Source organism: Oryzias latipes, chromosome 23 (genome assembly GCF_053564925.1).
Source record: "Oryzias latipes strain Hd-rR chromosome 23, Olatipes_Hd-rR_3.1".
Classification (NCBI taxonomy): Eukaryota; Metazoa; Chordata; class Actinopteri; order Beloniformes; family Adrianichthyidae; genus Oryzias; species Oryzias latipes.
Genome location: NC_136259.1, coordinates 15,190,134 through 15,209,755, shown reverse-complemented (window position 1 = coordinate 15,209,755; position 19,622 = coordinate 15,190,134). Strand labels below are relative to the sequence as shown.

General features: G+C 39.1%; 1 protein-coding gene across 3 annotated transcripts in view; it reads right to left on the bottom strand.

The window, feature by feature from the left end:
* Positions 1 to 19,622, bottom strand: part of atxn7l1 (ataxin 7-like 1) — a 41,497-nt gene that overhangs the window by 16,696 nt on the left and 5,179 nt on the right. For 2 of the 3 annotated variants that reach the window (XM_011491055.4, XM_011491054.4), the window contains 2 exons: positions 10,493 to 10,597; positions 1,160 to 1,358 (listed from right to left, as the gene is read on the bottom strand). In XM_011491055.4, coding sequence (XP_011489357.1) covers positions 1,160 to 1,358; positions 10,493 to 10,597 — 304 coding nt within the window. Of the gene's footprint in view, positions 1 to 1,159; positions 1,359 to 1,690; positions 1,811 to 10,492; positions 10,598 to 19,622 lie in introns of all 3 variants that reach the window. The other variant, XM_020714120.3, reaches the window with a different exon arrangement.

Here is a 19,622-nt window from a genome sequence, read left to right as displayed (position 1 = left end):
TCAGCAAAAATCGCAATAAATGGTTACCTTAAATGTGCTAAAACAATCCTATGGCAGCTTGAAGCATTTAACGAATCAAATAAATCCATTTATGCTTTTGACCAATTGGATGGACCCTTTCCGATGTTGACCAATCAGATGAGCCCTTTCATGTTAGATGTTTGCCTCCAACGTCAACGAGGGTCATTTGGAGTATCATTTTTTTAAACTGTTCCAATGAGATGGTAATGATGTTTTTGGTTGTTTTGCTATTTGTTTATATACCGCAAATTATAACGCAATATTGATCACTAATATCGCACATCGCAAGTTTTGCTCATATCGTGCAGCCCTAGTCTCTGTAAAACGTTCATATTTACCGTATTTTCCGGACTATAAGTCGCCCTTTTTTTCATAGTTTGGCAAGGGGTGCGACTTATACTCCGCAGCGACTTATATTAGAAATAAATTGAAATAAATACATTGTTAACCCTCCTGTTATGTTCATTTGTGAGGAACAGAGATGATGTTCCTGGGTCAATTTGATGTATGAGGTATGTTAAGTGTTAAGAGTATGTTAAGTGACTCAGAGAATCAGCAAACTTTTTTTTACAGTAAGATCTTGAAAGCTAACAACATAATATTCTATTTTCCAATGATTTCATAGATTCAGAAATGCAATAAAAGTGAAAACTGTTTCTACGAATACAGGATGAAAACAGAGTAGTAGTTGGCCAATGATGCTTCATGAAAGGAATAAATAAATAAGTTTGAGAAAAAATTACTGTGAAATTATTAGATAAACAGTCTGCTATGATTGTGTCATATAAGGTTGTGAAAGTTAAAATGCGACTTATAGTCCAGTGCGACTTATCTGTGTTTTTTTCTACTTTATAATGCATTTTTGGGCTGGTGCGACTTATACTCCGGTGCGACTTATAGTCCGGAAAATACGGTATTAGGTTTTTACTTTGGAAAAAATGGTGAAAAACAGAAGAAGAAAAGGAAAAGTAGTGAGCACTAAATAGTCCCACACTATGTAGTCATTTAGGATTTAGGGATTTAAGGAGTGGGGACACACAATTTATAATTTGAAAGCAGATCTGACAAATTACTCTTACGATGATTTGAAGATAAAATTCGATGAATTTTCCAAAGAAAGATCTACGGTTATGCCTACCACGTTTTGTTCCGTGCCCCCTTTGGTGGGTAGACGGCAAGTGGAGCTTTGCTGAAGCGGGAGTGAGGGTAATCTTTGGGGACCCTGAATGCCAGCGTGTCCCCAGTGCTGGGGGCCACGGCGGGGGCCACGGCAGGCGCTTTAGGCTTCATGGGAACCAAAGGGCTCCTGGACGGGACTGGGGAGCTGTGTCTCTTCTCTGAAAGAGGAGAAGGCAGAAAACAAAAGGACGAATCTCTTACATGTGGAAGATGAGAGAAAAGAAAATGGAAAAAAACGGCAGACATGCACAACGTTTCTCAGAAGCACATCCACCTCCTTTCATTCAAGGTGTCTCATTTGCAAATCCCAAATATTTGTGTGATGAACTCCACGAGTCCAACAGGTATGAATGACCCAGATGGGAGAAGAACACACATGACATTTGCTGAAACACAGCAGGAGATGCAACGGAGAGGAAAAAATAAATAAAAATAAAAAAATCACACGACTGTCGGGGTGAGGGAGCTGAGGAGAGGAGCTTCCACTTACGGTTTTTGCTATGCATTTCTTTGTGGGAGGGTAGGGGAGTAGGGGGGGTGTTGTGGTCTCTCTGTGTCTTTCTCTGTCTCTCTGTGTGTCTGTCTCACAGGGAAACTAAATCCCAGCTACCTGAATGAAAACAGAGGGGTGAACACGTCGTAAACTCGCAGGTATGAGCCGGAAAAACACACAAACACAGCAAACCCACAAATATGGTGTTTTACCTGTTTGACTGTGTGTTTTATATACAGTTAAGACTAATTATTTCATCTTTGTTTATTTTCTAATCAATGTATGACTTAATATCTGAAATGGGTTGGGTGTGTCTGCGTTATAAAATGTACTTTTACAGTACTGATCCATTATTTTTGGTGCTCAAAAGAAATCAAAATTATTCACATTTCAAGCTAATTTTGACTTAAAGTTAATTTTATTCAACCACAAAGTTTCTTTTCTATTTGTAAATGACAAAGGTATCTCCTAAAACATAAAATCGTGTAAAATTTATAGATGTTAAAAAATAATTATCAGCTTTTCTTTAAGTCAAAAAAGTCAAAAATTTGTAAAAATCATGCTTTTTTTAATTAAAATTGCTTGATTTCACGTTTTTTAGATTACACAGTGGTACAGTTATAGAACATAAACTGCACTTTGTGCCTCATATTAAAGACCCACTCTGATCAAAATCATGTTTTTTGCTGGTTTTAACATGTTAAATATTGTTCAACATTTTTGCTGCACCACTAATGGTAGGTTGGAGTTGCGAGGGGCCGTAAGCGTGCAGGAGAGCGTGTTAACAGGTGGATGATGGCAAGTGGAGGTGTGGAGGAGTGTCCTGCCTAAAGCAAAGAGGTATATTTCTCCTGCCGCTCTGCAGAAACTCTGTCCTAGATCACGACACAGGTTTTGGGATTTTGAGTGAGAACGCTTTTACAATAGATCAAAAGATGATTGGAGTAGGTCTTTAACCCCTTGTGCTATCCTAGGCACTTTAACGTTGGGAGTTGGGTCATCTAGACCCGCTAGACAGTGCGCTGAACCTTTTTTCTTCAATGATCTTTACTGGTGTCCATAGATTACATGAAATCCTCTTCACCTTTATCCACCTTTGTCATGGTAGGGAGAACACCCGGTCATCTGGACCCCAATGGATAGCACAAGGTTTAAATGGAACCATTTTTTTCTCACACTAGAGAACATATTGACTTGCACAGCCACCTACACATACATATACCAGAATCATGCAAATCAGCTTTAAAACCACTCCACTTTGCTTTAGCACAGCCATTCATTCATCCACAGCAACACGAGCGCATAGCAGGAACTTTCATTGAACTACTTGGGAAGCTGTTTTACTAAACAAATTCAACAATTTGTTCTTCTGGATGGCATAATAGACTGCTTTTCTTCTTTTATAGTTTTCATTATAATGTAAGGCATGTCTCCTTTTATCTCCCATTTGATATTTAATGCACCTATGGAGTCGACAGCATATGATGTGTAAGCAGACTTTACTCACAGTGACGGGGGGCTTTCAGATGACATTTTAGGATCTGCTAACCTAAAGATTTCAATACGCAGGTCCAGTTTGACATTTTGGGGATTTTTGCTCTATGTGCTGGTGTCTAACACCTGCAAAAGTTCCAATGTTTGACCTATGAATCATCATTTCATGATCTGGGGGAAAACTGAAACTAAAACTGATCAGATTTTTAAAGACTAAGCTGAAGAATCAACGCCAACTTTAATTGGTTAGTAGATTCAAATGAACAGCCGCGTGTTTTGACTTGATTTTCAATCCAAATTCAAAACGAACAGCTATTTTACAATTGTAGAAACTTTTCTAATTAAATCCAAAATTGTTGCCAAAAATGTAATTTTAAACTGTAAAATGTTTAACACTTCCATTTAACACAAACAGTAAATCATATTTGCTGCTGCAAAGTTACACAATTAACACATTTTATCAACGGTTATGTCATCTTGGAAAAGCAGGAAGATACGAATCCATTAAACCAGCCCCGTCTTTACAATTTGCTCGTATAATCCATCTTAAAATCATTTTTTTGTGGCACCGACTTTTACTACTAACCCTTTTTTTAAAATTTTTTTAATCAGATGTCATTTTATTATATTCTACATTAATCTTGAACTATACCCAAACTCCATTCCGAATAGTTAACTTTTTTTTTAACTGCCAATCCCACAAAAATTCAGATCAAATTTTGTTTATGTTTTATAACAAAGATCAAAAGTGCATTGATCATAAAAATTAAAATGAATAGATCCAAAGAAAAAGAAAGGCCCGCTTGAAAAAATGTGAAAAAGGTTCAAAGTTGGCAAACCTCCTCTAAACAACATTTAATGTTTCAAGGATTTATTGCAAAGAAGTATCACAGTTACCCGTTAAGTTTGTTTTAAATCAAAAATTTCAAAGATAGCCTTTTTGAAACGTTACATTTTGCTCGAAAAGTACGCTAATGGTGGGTCGGCGCCATTCCTTCGTCACTGTAATCTGAGCCGATGGCTGACGTACCTTTAAATTAGTTCACTGAAGTAAGATGCAGATAAGATCCAACGTTTGCTCCCAAGGCGGGGATTACAATATCTGCTGAAAGATGCAGAAACTGCTACAGAAATGATTTGATTCCAATCATTGTTTTTACTAGTTTGCCTTTAAAAATAAGTTAAAAAATGAATCTTCATACCTTACATTTTCCATAGTAAAACCTTTTGTTGGTTTTATATAGTGTTGGGGAGAATTAGGCTAGTACTGCTGGGTTTAATGCTCAATTCCGATTTTTTTTTTTTTTTTTTAAATTTGATTTTTTTTGCAAGGCCATTCACATTTCCAATTAAACACGAACTTTTGGGATCTCCTGTGTGACCGTGAAATGACCCAGAAGTGACCCGCATGCGCAGAAGAGTACTCAACGGTGAACAACGTCACTGTTGTTTGCTGAAGTAGCTAACGTTAACAATGGATGTCAACAACAGTGTTCTCAACAGCGGAGCTCTTTTTGCATTGTTAAATTCATTTTCACAAAGGAGCCAGCACAATTACAATCTTCTCATTTTAAGAAGGCATTGGAGCCGGGACTGTCTGGACCCACTGTTGTGGAATGGGGATGTTTATGTGCTGGGGCTGCGCGTGTGTGTAAGAGAGAGGAGAGAGAATGGGCAGCGCAGTAGGGAATGAGAGGGGCAGTGGGGGCGCGCATTCACGTTGTGGGTTAGGGAGGAAGGAGAACGATAATAAAAGAAGGCTCCCCCCAGCAGAACTGCCATAGACTCTTTATTAACCCGCTCTGGAGAATCTGAGGGTCCGAATGGGGAAGTGAACCCCGAAGGAGGATCCGCCTTCGGTCCTCCGCGCTTCTGACCACGGTTGGAAAGGGAAAGAAAAAAAGTCATCCCTGGAAAGGTTCAACACCACGCTCGGCCATTTCGCTGGAAACGTTTTAAAAACCGCCCGGTTGCAATAAGAGCCCTTGAGTTTGGCCTGAATAGAGCTGTCACCCCAAATATCAATCAAATCGGTGACCTCGCTTCCCTTCCACTGACTGGTCTCAGCAGCATCGTCTGCCATGGTTGATGTTTATGTTCTCTTTCCCGCCTACTTCAACGCAGAATGATGACGTTTGTAGCGTATTGATGACGTGCGGGTTGGATACATGTGGCCTGGCCGTTCAGACGGAGGTCGCATTTCAAAAGATCGGATGCGTATCGGATTCAGGACCACATACCCAAGTGGCCTGGATCGCATTTGAAAAGATCTGATCTGTGTCGATCAGACTGTCATGAAAAGATCAGATGCAGGTCGCATAGGGGCAAAAAAATCAGAATTGGGTCATTTCAGCCTGCAGTGTGAACGTAGCTTTAAAGGGATTTTTCAAAATACATTTTCTACCAGTGTAATCTCACTGTGTGGACTTTTACTTTAAACATTTTCCATCATTTCAACCAAAATGATTGCCGAAAACTGTCAAAATTCTTTGGTAAATGCTTCCCGCTTTAGGCATTGACTCTAAAGTTTACTTTGAGTGCAGCAGAGTGTTTGTGCTGCAGGTGACACGGATTAAAATAGAAAAAAAGAAGTCAGTGTGTGAGTGTTTATTAGACAGGATGAGATATTGCGAGCGCAGCGATAAATGCTAGTGTGTGCATTTGACCGGATATGCAAATGACTAGCTTTGGAGGGTAATATCTGCATGTGTGATTGTGTGCATCTGTGTGTGTTTGTGTAGCAGGTGTGTAAACAAACCAGTGGAAACAGGCAATCAGGAGGACAGCTGCATGCAATAGCAGGGCCAAAGTCCAGAGTCCCACTCCTTCTCTCACACATTTTAGTCAGAATGTCAGTTTTTTTGAGCGAAAGAGATCAATTCATTTTAAAAAAATGCCCATCCATGCCCATTCATAAGGTCAATAATGAATTTTATACTTTTCAAAAATATCCTTCGTCATGAACTTGTAGAATCCTTATTTTATAATTCATTTTTTTCAATAAATTTGAAAAACGTTAGAATTTACTGTTTCTATTGGCTCCAGCCACAAAACAACATTGGAGTTTTATTCCATCTAATAGAAGAGAATGTTGTCGGCCTTTTTTTAAGTAAAGTTATATCTTTTTATAAAGTAAATCCAGCAATCAACTTCCAGTTGGAAGTGAACTGTGTGGATTTAAAGCCCAGATCCAGTCACTAAGCCACTCCAGCTCCAGGCCTGTTGTGATGGAACTAAGAGGCCAGCTGGCTGCTCATTGGCCCAGATTCAGCCAGTGGGTGGAGCCAGAGGCAAAGATGGACCCTTCCCAGCTGAACTTGTTGATGTTGAGGAGAGAAGAATTCAGGAGATTTTCAGCTATACAAATAATATTTGGTGTTTAAATTACTTAGTTTGCTGCCCAAATGATACAAAATGTGAATAAAATTAGGGGATCTAATAGAATTTTTTGCATATAAAGATATTTATTTCATGTCAAAACTATAAAACCTGATTTGGAAAATATATATATATATTTTTTTAAATTAGGTCATTAATTTACAAAAATATCAAGTATGATGGGAAATTATCCTCCCTTAAGTTACTCAAAGAAGCTTTTTTTAAGCCAGTATACTTCCTGAGAAAATGTAACTTTTCTTTTTACTTTTAAAAACAATTTGTAGGCTAAACTGTTGTTTACATACGAATGCAGAAAGCATGACTTGAAATAATGCTAAAAATACAACATAACAGCAACCAATCAGCAAGTGATAGGAACTATTAAGACCACAGCATAAGTATGCAGACACCCCCACCTTCACCACAACACACAGATCCACGGAGCAGGATGGGGTTTTTTCAAGTTAGAAGTGAAATAAACGAATCATCAGCAACACGCAGCAGGAGGGAGGTGATAAAGAGAGGAAGATGAAGAGTACAGAAATTAAAACAAAAGGAATTTTTCTGAGGAAAAAGCTCCAAAGACTAGATCTGTTTCTGCAACCAACTCTACTGTTCTCTAATTCTGTCTGATATTAAATTACATTCAAAAAAATCTCAAACTTAATGGAGTTTAAATTCAGATAATCTCTCCATAGCTAATCTTTGAAATTCATTTTTTTCAGCTGTTTTATGAGCTGTGCATCTTCCCATTGTATTTTCCACGTCACAAATACAATCTTCTTCCATCTGTGTTTTTTGTCTGCTCCTGTGTCACAACGATTTGAATGAAGAAATACTCAGAAATACAATTTTAAGCTTCTTTTTCTATTTATATATATCCTCCATCATCAGAAAAATGTCACACGAACATGTTAAAAACACCAAAAACATCATTTTTGTCTGAGTTGGTCTTAAAGGATCTATTTTAGGGTTAAAAAGCGTTTTTTTCCCACGTTTTCCCTGACTATCCTCAGCCAACATTGCCAGTATTAAGGATTTACTTTTCTATCCCATTGGGAGACTTATGCTAATAATATGCACGCTCGCCTTACTTTACAGACATTTAAATAAACAAATTTAGTGCATGGAGCGAGTGTCTGATGTACAGACTGGAGTTTAGCTTCATCTTGGAAGCGTGGGTCAGTTTGGTAGACATTATTGCCTTATTCTCCAAACGAGTTGCTGACCCAAACAAGGCAGCAACGCCTCCTCCCTCCTCCCTCTATGTATGTATTCCTGCATATTATGAATAGAGCCTCTCAGCTTTTTGTGTGTGTGTGTGTGTGTGTTTCTGATCTACAGGTCGAGCACGGAAGCTAAATCCCCTTGATGAATGCACAGAAAAAGCAAACAAGTATGTGCCGATGAATAAAAAACACAACACTTCCAGCTGCATTACCAGAAGGGACAAGTTGGACGCCGAGTCTGCGAGGAGGCAAGACGAAAACGTGCAACAATGGAGGGAAACGCATAAAACATGAAGCTGACCTGACAGGGTTGGCCTCTAGTTGCAATCGAGTCATCAGAGGTCAGGACAATCGTTTTCTACGACAACACTAAGTGGAGTTAAAACCCACTCTGATGGCAATTGTGTCATTTTTCTGATAATGGAGGATAGTCCATGAAGAAAAATTCATTCAAATTTCATTTCTGAGTATTTCTCTCTTTAAGTCATTGTGAATCAGGAGCAGATGAAAAAAATGCAGTTTGAAAAAGATTGTAATTGGGGTGGAGAAAATGTACTGGGGGGGCCACAAGCTCCCTCTGCAACAGGGAGAGGAAAGGGGGGCGGGTCAACCCAACAATCCCACCCACAACGCAAGAGGCGAATTTCTAATGAACTACTTCAGCTCTGCAGAATTCACAGGTTTTTTGCATAGTTTGGCCAAAGGTGCAACTTGTGCGCTTTAAAAAAAAAAAAATATATATATATATATATATATATATATATATATATATATATATATATATATATATATATATATATATATATATATATATATATATATATATATATATATAGGAGCAACAACCACTAGAGGGCACTTTAGGTGTATCAGTATTTGCTACTGACAGCAACGTAGAAGAATCAGGCCTACGCCGCGCTCTGTAAAATTGTTCCAAAGTGACACAGTAGAAGAATTTCATGGATCTAGTGATTTGAAGTGAAAAAAGAGTTTATTGATTGTTAGCATGTTCCTTATGCTCTGATTATTTGAATAACAGTTCATATGTTGCGCTAACTTACTAGATTCTTGTCACATGAAGATAATTACGGTAAGCCTCATTGTGTTATGTAACATTCACATTGTTAACATTCACATTGTTATCGTTATCTAATACGTTATTATAATTTGTTTTTTTATGATAAATTGTCTTTTCTATTTCACAAATTTTGTGAAATGTCTCCCAAAAGTGCGAATTATGATGTATTTTTTTTTCTTCTTTATTTTTCTACTTGTACTCCAGAACGACTTATAGCCCGAAATACATGGTGTGTCCAAGAGAACAACAGGTTTTTGGAATTTTGCCCAAAAACGTCATAATCGTACGGAGCCCGTGTCCTGACATTAAAAAAATAAAATATATGTCGTTCCCACAAATTAACATCTTGTTCGCACGAAATAATATTCAGTTCCCACAAGATAATATTCCGTTCCCACGAAATACTATTTCGTTACCGATTAATTCGAGCGAACAAAGTAATTATTTACATCATAAGTCATTCATAAACACGGATTGCTGCTTCGCCTACCGGACATAGCTCCTAGCTTCATAAACACGGATGTGAGCAATAGTTGGAGACCTTCACATTTCTGTCTGTGTGCGTCTCATTACATTGCATTGAAGACACGGAGGATGTTTAGAGATCAGATTTATTCATTTTAAACCGCTCTACAAAAGCATCATACTCGTTAACAGTCACTTTACATCCGAAGGCTAGTAGGCTACATGCTATAATATATATAATAGTATATAATATATGAACACGTGGTTTCGATTCTTACTCAACAACAGTGTTGGGTTTTTATTTGTAGAAAATGACAGTCTGGTTACTATGACCTCAGGAACATAGGGTTCTTGGGAGGCTGTGTTCCGGCTCAAGTGCCAGCCTGGAACCTGTTGTCATCCGCGCCATCTGCAGTAGTGAGGAGCAGGAACTAAAAGACAACAGCGGCTGCTGTTTCGGAGAGCCTCTAACTTCTTTCAAACAAGAAAGTGAAAGTGATAAAGTGTGTGAGCGTCTCCGCCGCCTCTCACCACACAGAGAAGGATTATGTTGGTGTGTGTGCTCGGGAAGCGTGACAAAGCGTGACAAGCCCTCCGAAAGCAGACGGCTCAGGCTGGGGGACAAGCTGCTGGCAGAAGGGAGGAGTGGCTTACGAGCGCGCTCAGTAGAGTCACGAGAGCAGAGACGAGCGAGAGGTGCAAGACAGGGCCTTTTTTAAACCAGGAGGCCTAGCTGGGAGAATACATGTAGTTTAGCCGTTTTTAGATTAGCATCTTGAAGTCTTTGCTACAGTGTTTAAACTTGTCAAAGCACCTTAAAAAAATCACGGAAAGCAACATTTTTCTTTAATATACCAATTAATTCTCATCTGTACCTTTTGAGGAGATTATCCCACCTTTTTAATAAATAGAAAAGTCTGCATATGAGAACCCTTCTTTACATTTTTTTTCTGTTTTTATCATCTTATTTTTATAATTTGGTTGAATATCAGAGTATATCTTTGAGAAAAAGGTCATGGCAAACACAAGTTATAGTATTTTTCTTATATTTTTTGTGTTTAAATTAATGAAATACGTCTACAGATGGTGGATATTTCAGATCAGAGGCTTTTGAATCACTGTGTGTGTGTTTGTGTGTGTGTGTGTGTGTCTTACCGTAGTGTGCGAGGATGCCCTGAGGAGTCACCACCTTATTGCAGATATGGCAGACAACCAGACAAAAATCCTCCAACATTGGGAAAGGACTGTGCACGTGCATCTCTGGAAGAGACAAAAGAAAACTCTTTTTTTTAGGTCATATGAAATAAGTGTCACCTAAAATATTCAAGAATAAAAAGACAAAATTCTAATTTAACACTTAAAAAAACCTTTTTTGTAACGTAAACACCATAAAGTCTTCATATTTTCTTAACCGGACAAAATCTACTCCCCCCAAAAAATTAAAATGTTCACATTTTTTTGTTTTAACAAAACAAATAAGAAAACACTGCCACATGTATTTAAAAATAATATATTTAGGCCTATACAGCAATTTAACTAATTATTATTCTGTTTCATGCAATTCTAATTATAAAACCCACATTTTCCCTAGTATTAAAAACCTGCATTTATTTTCTCCTACATAATATAATAAAATAATATAAATAAATGTATCAAAGCCTGGTAGCTCTGTCAGCCTGCTAAGCCTAAAAATTATTTTTTTCTTAAAACATCTTTCTCAGACATATATGCTCTTATTCTGAAATCTGATGCTGCAAGAACTCCTTTTTTTCCCTATTTACTCCTTACAGGGTAAATTATGGAAGCCAAAAGAATAGGGCCCGGAGGTGTTTCTCATAGCCGTGCATTAATATTCTTATCAAAAGACTTCCTGTGGGATCTCATCCAAACATGAATGCATGTGAAAACCGTGTTCACAGCTTTAGAATTTGCTCTGAGGCACAAACATGAGGCTCTGAAGAAAAAAACAAAAAACAAAAAAAACACACAACTCAAAACTATAATCAGGAGAAAGTGTGAAATGTAATGCTGACATTAAATAATATTATTTTGACAAAGTGAATTGTGTGAGGCACATATTTATTTACTTCTTTCACTTTTCAATTTCAATGCATTTTCAAGACATTTCAAAGAAAAAGAACATAAAATAGAAAGGGCATTTAGGAACACATATTGGAAAATCTAGAGTAAAACAAAGAAAAAGTCTATATCAATGAAAAAACTAAACATATCCTAGTCTTTCTCTCAAATTTAAAGATATATTGTTATTTAAACCATCTGGCTTAAAATGTTTTAACTTTAAATTCTATTGCCATTTATATAGAATTCTCTTCCTCCCGATCTACGCATTACTGACTCTGCCACTGTTCAAATCCAAACTCAAGACTCATCTCTTCAAACTCTTCCACTTTCGGCTTCTCCCATCAGGGGTCGCCACAGCGAACGAGTCGCATGGTAAATTTGGCAATGTTTTACGCCGGATGCCCTTCCTGACGCAACCTTCTCAAACCGGGCTTGGAACCGGCAGAGGTAGAGAAGGGAACAGGGAGGAGCCCGGAGTCGAACCCGGGTTTCACGGATGGAAGGCGCCGCAAACCAGCACGAGCTAAACTGGCTCAAGACTCATCTCTTCAAACAATCATACAATTAATCCATTCAGTTATCACAACTTCATTTTTTATGTTTTTTTTATATCCTGTTTTTATTATGTCTTATTGATGGTTATCTTTATGTTTATCCATGTTAATTTCTTATTGATCTTTTATTCTGTTTTTAACCTTGTACAGTGACCTTGGGTGACCTGAAAGGCATGAGCATACAGTACATGAGCAACACACAGAAGGGCATTGGTAAAGACTCCAGAGGAGCCAAACACCAACTCCTGGTTGACAGAATAGTTGCTCAAGACTGCAGGTCACGACACACCAACCTGTGGACAGCCTGGATTGATTACAAGAAAGCCTATGACTCAATGCCAGACACGTGGATCACTGAATGCTTGGAGCTGTACAACATCAATAGGACTCTAAGAGCCTTCATAGGAAACTTAATGAAGCTGTGGAAAACCACCCTTTAAGCCAATGGGAAGCCACTTGCACAAGTGTCCATCAAATGTGGGATATACCAAGGTGATGCTATGTCCCCACTGCTGTTCTGCATAGGTCTGAACCCCCTCAGCCAAATAATCAACAAGACTGGCTATGGATACCGACTCAGAAATGGGGCCAACATCAGTAGCCTCCTCTACATGGATGACATCAAGCTATATGCTAAGAGCGAGCGTGACATTGACTCCCCGATCCACACCACCAGGATTTACAGTACTGACATTGGGATGTCATTCGGGCTCGAGAAATGCAACCGGATGGTGACAAAGAGAGGCAAGGTAGTCCACACAGGAGGGGTCTCACTCCCAGAAGGAACAATAGCAGACATTGAAGACAGTTAGAAGTACCTTGGAATTCTGCAGGCAAATGGCAACCTGAAGCAGGCAACAAGGAAAGCTGCAACAGCTAAATACCTCCAACGAGTAACGCAAGTCCTGAGAAGCTAGCTCAATGGCAAAAATAAGACCCTACGCACTGCCAGTTATCAGATACCCTGCAGGAATAATAAGATGGCCAAAGGAAGAGATACAGACCACGGATGTTAAAACACGAAAGATTCTCACCATGCATGGAGGGTTCCATCCCAAATCCAGCACCCTGAGACTGTATGCTAGCCGCAAGGAAGGAGGCCGAGGACTAGTGAGCGTAGAAGCCACTATCCAGGATGAAACATCCAAGATGCATGAGTACATCAAGCTCAAGGCCCCAACTGACAGTGTGCTCTGTGAATGTCTCAGGCAATGGGGAGCAGAAGATACAGTGCTGGAGGACAGATCCTCATGGGAGGACAAACCCCTGCATGGGATGTACCACCGGACCATAACTGAAGTGGCTGATATCAAGAAGTCCTACCAATGGCTAGAAAGGGCTGGCCTACAGGACAGCACTGAAGCGTTCATCCTGGCAGCTCAGGAACAAGCCCTGAGCACCAGAGCCATAGAGGCTCAGATCTACCACACCAGACAAGACCCAAGGTGTAGGCTGTGCAAAGAGGCGCCTGAAACAATCCAGTACATAACTGCAGGGTGTAAGATGCTGGCAGGGAAAGCATACATGGAGCGCCACAATCAAGTGGCTGGAATAATATACAGGAACATGTGTGCAGAATATGGACTGGAAACCCCAAGGTCAAAATGGGAAACACCTCCGAAGGTGGTAGAGAATGAAAGGGGACTTCCAGATCCAGACTGAAAGAATGGTAATGGCGAACCAACCAGACATTTTAGTGGTGGATAAAGAACAGAGGAAAACCGTTGTGGTGGATGTGGTAGTGCCAAGCGATGGGAACATCAGGAAGAAGGAACATGAGAAACTGGAGAAATACCAGGGACTCAGAGAAGAACTGGAGAAAGCCTGGAAAGTGAAGGTGACAGTGGTGTAGAGGTAAGATCGGGCCTAAAAAATCTAGCCCGACCCGACACAGGCCCGCAGGCATTAAAGCCGAACCCGGTCCGAACCCGACCAATTAACTTGATTCGCAGGCCCGAGCCCGAAGCAAACCCGAAAGTTGAATTTATCCCATAGTATTTTTGGCAGAAAAAAAAACGCCAGATTTCTTAAAGGTTAAATAATCTACATATTTTTATGATCATGAAAGTTATTTTCTTTCGAACAGAGAGTTGTCGCTGCAGCCGCACGCGTAGTCAAGCTCGCTGTTGTAGCATAGAGTTCCACCGGAAGCGCTGCGCATAGGTTCCTCCTTACATGATAAATGCGTTTGCACAACGAAATAACGCTGGAACACAGAATAAGAGGCCAGACAAAGAGAGTGAAAGAGAGATCTTGATGCGCACTCGCTTCATTACGCGGAGAAATTCTGCAGCCGCGGTGCATGTTTGCCTTTTCAGTTCCCCTGTCTTAAGTCTATCCTTGACTTCTTGCTGCTCCATATCGGGGATACCTAAACAAAATAGATGTAGACTTGCGGAGGGAAGATGACATTCACGACACGTGCGCAGAGCTGCGGGTGGCCGGCGCCCCCCACTTTCTGACAGTTGCTGGACCACAGTGTATGTCAATCAACAGTGGGCTGGTGACTGGTGGGATAGAGGGGGTGGGGTCTACCTGTGTGTGTGCGTACGGTGAACGTTCTCCCTCTGAGTAAGAAGAAGCTGTGCCTTTCGGTTCGTGCGGTAACCGTTCTGACGTACAGGATTAATAAAGGGCTGTTTGACAACCGCCGCCTAAGGAGCTTCTTTGCAGCCATTACAATATATTTATTAAAAAAGTCAGCGAGAGAGAAGCCTGGCCCGAACCGACCCAAACGTAATGATTGTCATTCAGAACCCGACCCGACCCGGACTCGGGCTTGGGCTTAAGATCTTACCTCTACAGTGGTGCCTGTGGTAATTGGAGCACTTGGGGCAGTAACCCCAAAGCTGGAGGAGTGGCTACAACGGATCCCTGGAAAGACCTCAGACCTCTCAGTCCAGAAGAGCGCAGTGCTAGGAACAGCTAAGATACTGCGGAGGACCCTCAAGCTCCCAGGCCTCTGGGACCCGAGCTTGGAGGAGAAACCACCCACGGAGGGTGAAAGGGGCTTTTTTTTTTTACATAATTATTTTATTTTTACTATAAAAAAAGAAATTAATTCCTTTCAATATGTACAACAGTTAATAAAGGCAAACAGCAGTTAAAGATTTAAACATTGAATCAGATTTGGCCTGCACAACAAATCGCAAATTTATTGTTATGGCGATATCAAGCTGGGCAATACTCATATTGCAAAAGTCTGTGACAATATTGCGGTAAATGGTTACCTTACATGTACTAAAACAATCTTAAGGCAGCCTGAAGTAACGAATCAAATAAATCCCTTTATGCAATTAACCAATCAGATGGATGCCTTCATGTGGTTGACCAATCGGATGGAGCTCTGTTATGTCAGATGTTTGCCTCCCATGTAGACGAGGAGCATTTGGAGTTTTATTTAAGGTATGTTAATTCTACTTTAAATTAAATTGTTGCAGTGAAATGAATATTATGTATTTAGATGCTTTGCTATTTGTTCATGTTTTGCAAGTTACTGTATATCGTCATCGCAACATTGATCACTGATATCGCAAATCACAAGTTTTCATCATATCGTGCAGCCTTACAGAGAATCCATATTCCATGTCTATAATCAAGGATTGCTACAAAGCTACAAAAAGTAGTTGTTTTTGAAAGCAGGAGTGAAACTGAATCTAATTGGTTTGAAAAAGGGTAACAATCACTCACATGTGAACAAATACTTTTCATCAGGCAGATATGACAGTTCAGTATCAGAAGTGTATGGAATACAACAGTGTCCTCATGGGGAGCTGGGTTGCAGTTTAGAGTAGAAAACTGTCTGCGTGCAAACACTGTATTCTCAATACAAATAGATAAAAATAGGTAAAGAAGAAACTAGGGCTGCACGATATGAGCAAAACTTGCGATGTGCGATATTAGTGATCAATATTGCGATAACGATATAATTTGTGGTATATAAACAAATGGCAAAACAACCAAGAACATCATTACCATCTCATTGCAACAGTTTAAAAAAATGATACTCCAAATGACCCTCGTTGACGTTGGAGGCAAACATCTAACATGAAAGGGCTCATCTGATTGGTCAACATCGGAAAGGGTCCATACAATTGGTCAAATGCACAAATGGATTTATTTGATCCGTTAAATGTTTCAAGCTGCCATAGGATTGTTTTAGCACATTTATGGTAACCATTTAATGCGATTTTTGCTGACTTTTGCGATATGGATATTGCACTGCTTGATATTGCGATAACGATAAAGTTGCGGTATATTGTGCAGGCCTAGAAGAAACAAAAGATGATTGACTCTCACGAACGCAGGCTGGTTATGTTAAGAGTGCAGTTGAAACAAAGATGTATTACAGTAGAGGAGATTCCATACCACAACTAAGCATTACGGTTTATTTTGAAGGGGAATTCTTGTCTTTGACAAGAACTGAAAACCAAATATTCTCAAGCTGAAAAGCCACAGTCACTGAAAAGAAGTGGGATGTGAACGTATCAGAGCGGGTTGGTACGCATGCATGCAGGGGGGGTGAATCACATAAGGCACGGGTATCTGACCATGTGTCATCATGACCTTGCCTTGCTGACATCTGGACGGCTGTACATGCGGACATTCAGCACAATCTGGTTGGTGGATGTGTGGCTCGTCATCCAAGGACATAACCTGCTGCATTACACGTAACATATTTACATTTACATGCATTTCTTTTTAAAGGACATTCCCATCATGAAGCTGTTACACTGTGTCTGCAGCTAAGTGCATATTTTGAAAGAAAATAAAATAGCCAGTCACTGATAACAATGTCATGGTATCAAGTAGATGTATGTTGCTTCTTCATATCAGCGAATCAAAATCTGTGTTGGAATAATTAGTGAAGTCCCTGCAGCTATGATGCATAAGAAAGGATAGGCTTCACATAACAGAGAGACCATTTAAAAACCCACTTCCATCCTCCCTTGAGCGATGTTAAAAGTGTTCCCTCTAGTCTCTTGACTAGGATTTGATTATTATTGACATTTTTAAAAACTGTGTCGTTTTCTAGGACACAGTTTCTGCAGATCGGCAGTCATTAGAAAAATCACCTTTAAAATAAGGGATGAGACTGTTGGTGCAATCATCCCCTTCCCATTGCTGAGAGCTCTCCATTTACATGCTCTGAAGCTAGCCAACAGTCCCCCAGCCTAACATTACAGACGAAACAAAAATGGCCTAAAGTGTTGGAGCTATCCAGGCATTCAGATTTGAGCCTGATTCCAGCTGGGATGAGGAAAACAAAAATGTCTACAAGTGGATGCATCCGAATCGTCTGTTCCTGATTCACAACGATTTAAATAAAGAAATGCAATTTTAAGCCTAATTTTCTCAATATATGTCCTCCATCATGGGGGAAAATGCAACAACAAAATGTTAAACAAACCAAAAACACAATTTTGATCGAAGGAGGTATTTCCGTAATCAGATCAAAAGAAATCAAAGCAGCTCAACATGATCCTTAACATATCTATCCAAGAATATTTGGTAGGTATTAAAACGTTACCTCCTCAAATGCTAACTTAGATGCGTTTTGTTTTGCTGCATGAAGAGTGAATTTTGTGTGTGTGTGTGAGAATCTTAAAGCTGCCAAAGGACTGACAAACCAGAAAATGAACAACAACACACAAAGAAAAAGAGAAAAAAATCTGGTGAAAAAAAAGCATGTTTGGAGCTGCAAAAACAAATCCCTCATCAGACACTGATCCTGTTTTTAAAATGAAGAGCTCCAATCCCATTGGTAAATGACTGTTGGGCGAGCAAACACGGCTGCAGTTAACAAAACAGTATGAAGCAGCAAATCTCCAAACCGTCGCATTGATTGATGCCACCAGTAAACAAATCAATCGACTTTGGGAAATCTGGAGAACGCCGCTTAGTTGAGGTGGTTGGCCTGTTCTGGTCCAGAACGATCAGCTTGTACTTAAGTAGCGTTTTGGACAGAGAGCAGACAAATCTTGGTACAGTACCAAAATGTCTAATAGAGTAAACAAGCTGACTAGCACTTGGCAGAGAGCTGAGCCTCCCCACACACATGTCCGTGCAATTCAACTCTCCCTTTTTTCCCCAAAATGTCCAAGGTCTGAGGCATTTTTAAAGCTGCTCAGAACAAGGAAAAGTACTATAGTCGAAAGGGGAACACACGTCGTTTTAAAGCTTTTAACCCTACAATCTATGACATTGCAAGAACAAAATAATAGCACAAAAAACAATAATGTTACAACCATATTTGAAAAAGTTAGGTGGAGCCAAGGAAAATAGAACAAAGCTACAGGAACTTTCCAGCAACTTTGACTAGAAAATTCATGTTTTCACTTTATACTAGTTTCTAAAGGTCAAAAGCCAACCGATAAACACACGTTTATGAATATTTTACGACAGAATTGTATTGCTTCTTTGTTTACAGTGCTTCCTGTTTTTAAATAGAATATAGTAAGAAGTAGCTGCCACTTTTCTGCAGGTTCAAACTCATCATTTTACTTTCTGTTCTTTATTCAGATACTCTCTAATAGAGTCTGCAGAATCACTGCACAAAACAATCCTAAATCAAACATCAAACGTTCAGAGGTCTAGAAAATTTGCACTTTTATTTTGAAAATTGAGTGTCCTAGTAGATACCATTTTGACTTTTACTGTATAGATCCACATTTATTTTGAATAAATCAGTGCCATTTAATGAAAAAAGGAGGAAAAAAGTTTTAACTGAGCACAGAAAGTAAAACTACACTTACTATCCACCAACTTACGCTTACATTACATTTACTGCAGAAAACAGTTAGTCAGACAATACATAAAGTTGGATAAACATTTCAATTGAGTTGCAATTTATAGATTTAGGGGAACAGAAGACCTTATTAGACATCCTTTTAGTTAAAAATAGAGAGATGCCAGAGAGCTTTTTACTTCAGAAGAGGAAAACCACAGGGGGAGATTTGATTTTAAGTTCAAACATACTTTTCTTTTTTTGGGGTAAAAGTTGGGAATTTCCAACAGAAACTCGTAAATATTTGTTAGAATAAACTTCAAGAAAATTTGACTCATAATCTTGATAAATATATTAACATATGTTTTGTGTGGTGGCGGCAGGTGATGTAAGGCCATCTAGGATTGTCTCTTTTTTCTTTTTTTCTTTATTTAAGATTTGATATAGTGGCAGAAATAAATATATATATATAATTTTTTTTCTCACTGCTTTTTTCCTGTCATGAAGACATAGCCTTGTGTTGTGTTTTGAACATGTTAATGTATTGCGGTACTCAAAAGAAACAGAGAACAGTGATTAGAAAATCACATTTTCACTTTTTTTTGTATCTACAGGTCAAACACAAACAAATAAACATATTTTCATTACTAAATGTTATTATTTTTGCGATCAATGCTTCCTATTTTCAAACATAAGTTAGTAAGAAGTTGTTGCCAGTTTTTTGTGGGTTTCAACTCATTATTTTACTTTCTATACTTTATTCAGACACCAAACCATCAAATTGCGTCTGCAAAAACATTTCTCAACAAAAATTCTGAAAAGGTTCCGTGATATAGAAAAGTGGCGCTTTTATCTGGAAAAATTATCCAGCAGTTCATTCTGACATATAGCTCCACGTGTATTTTGAATAAACTTTATTTAA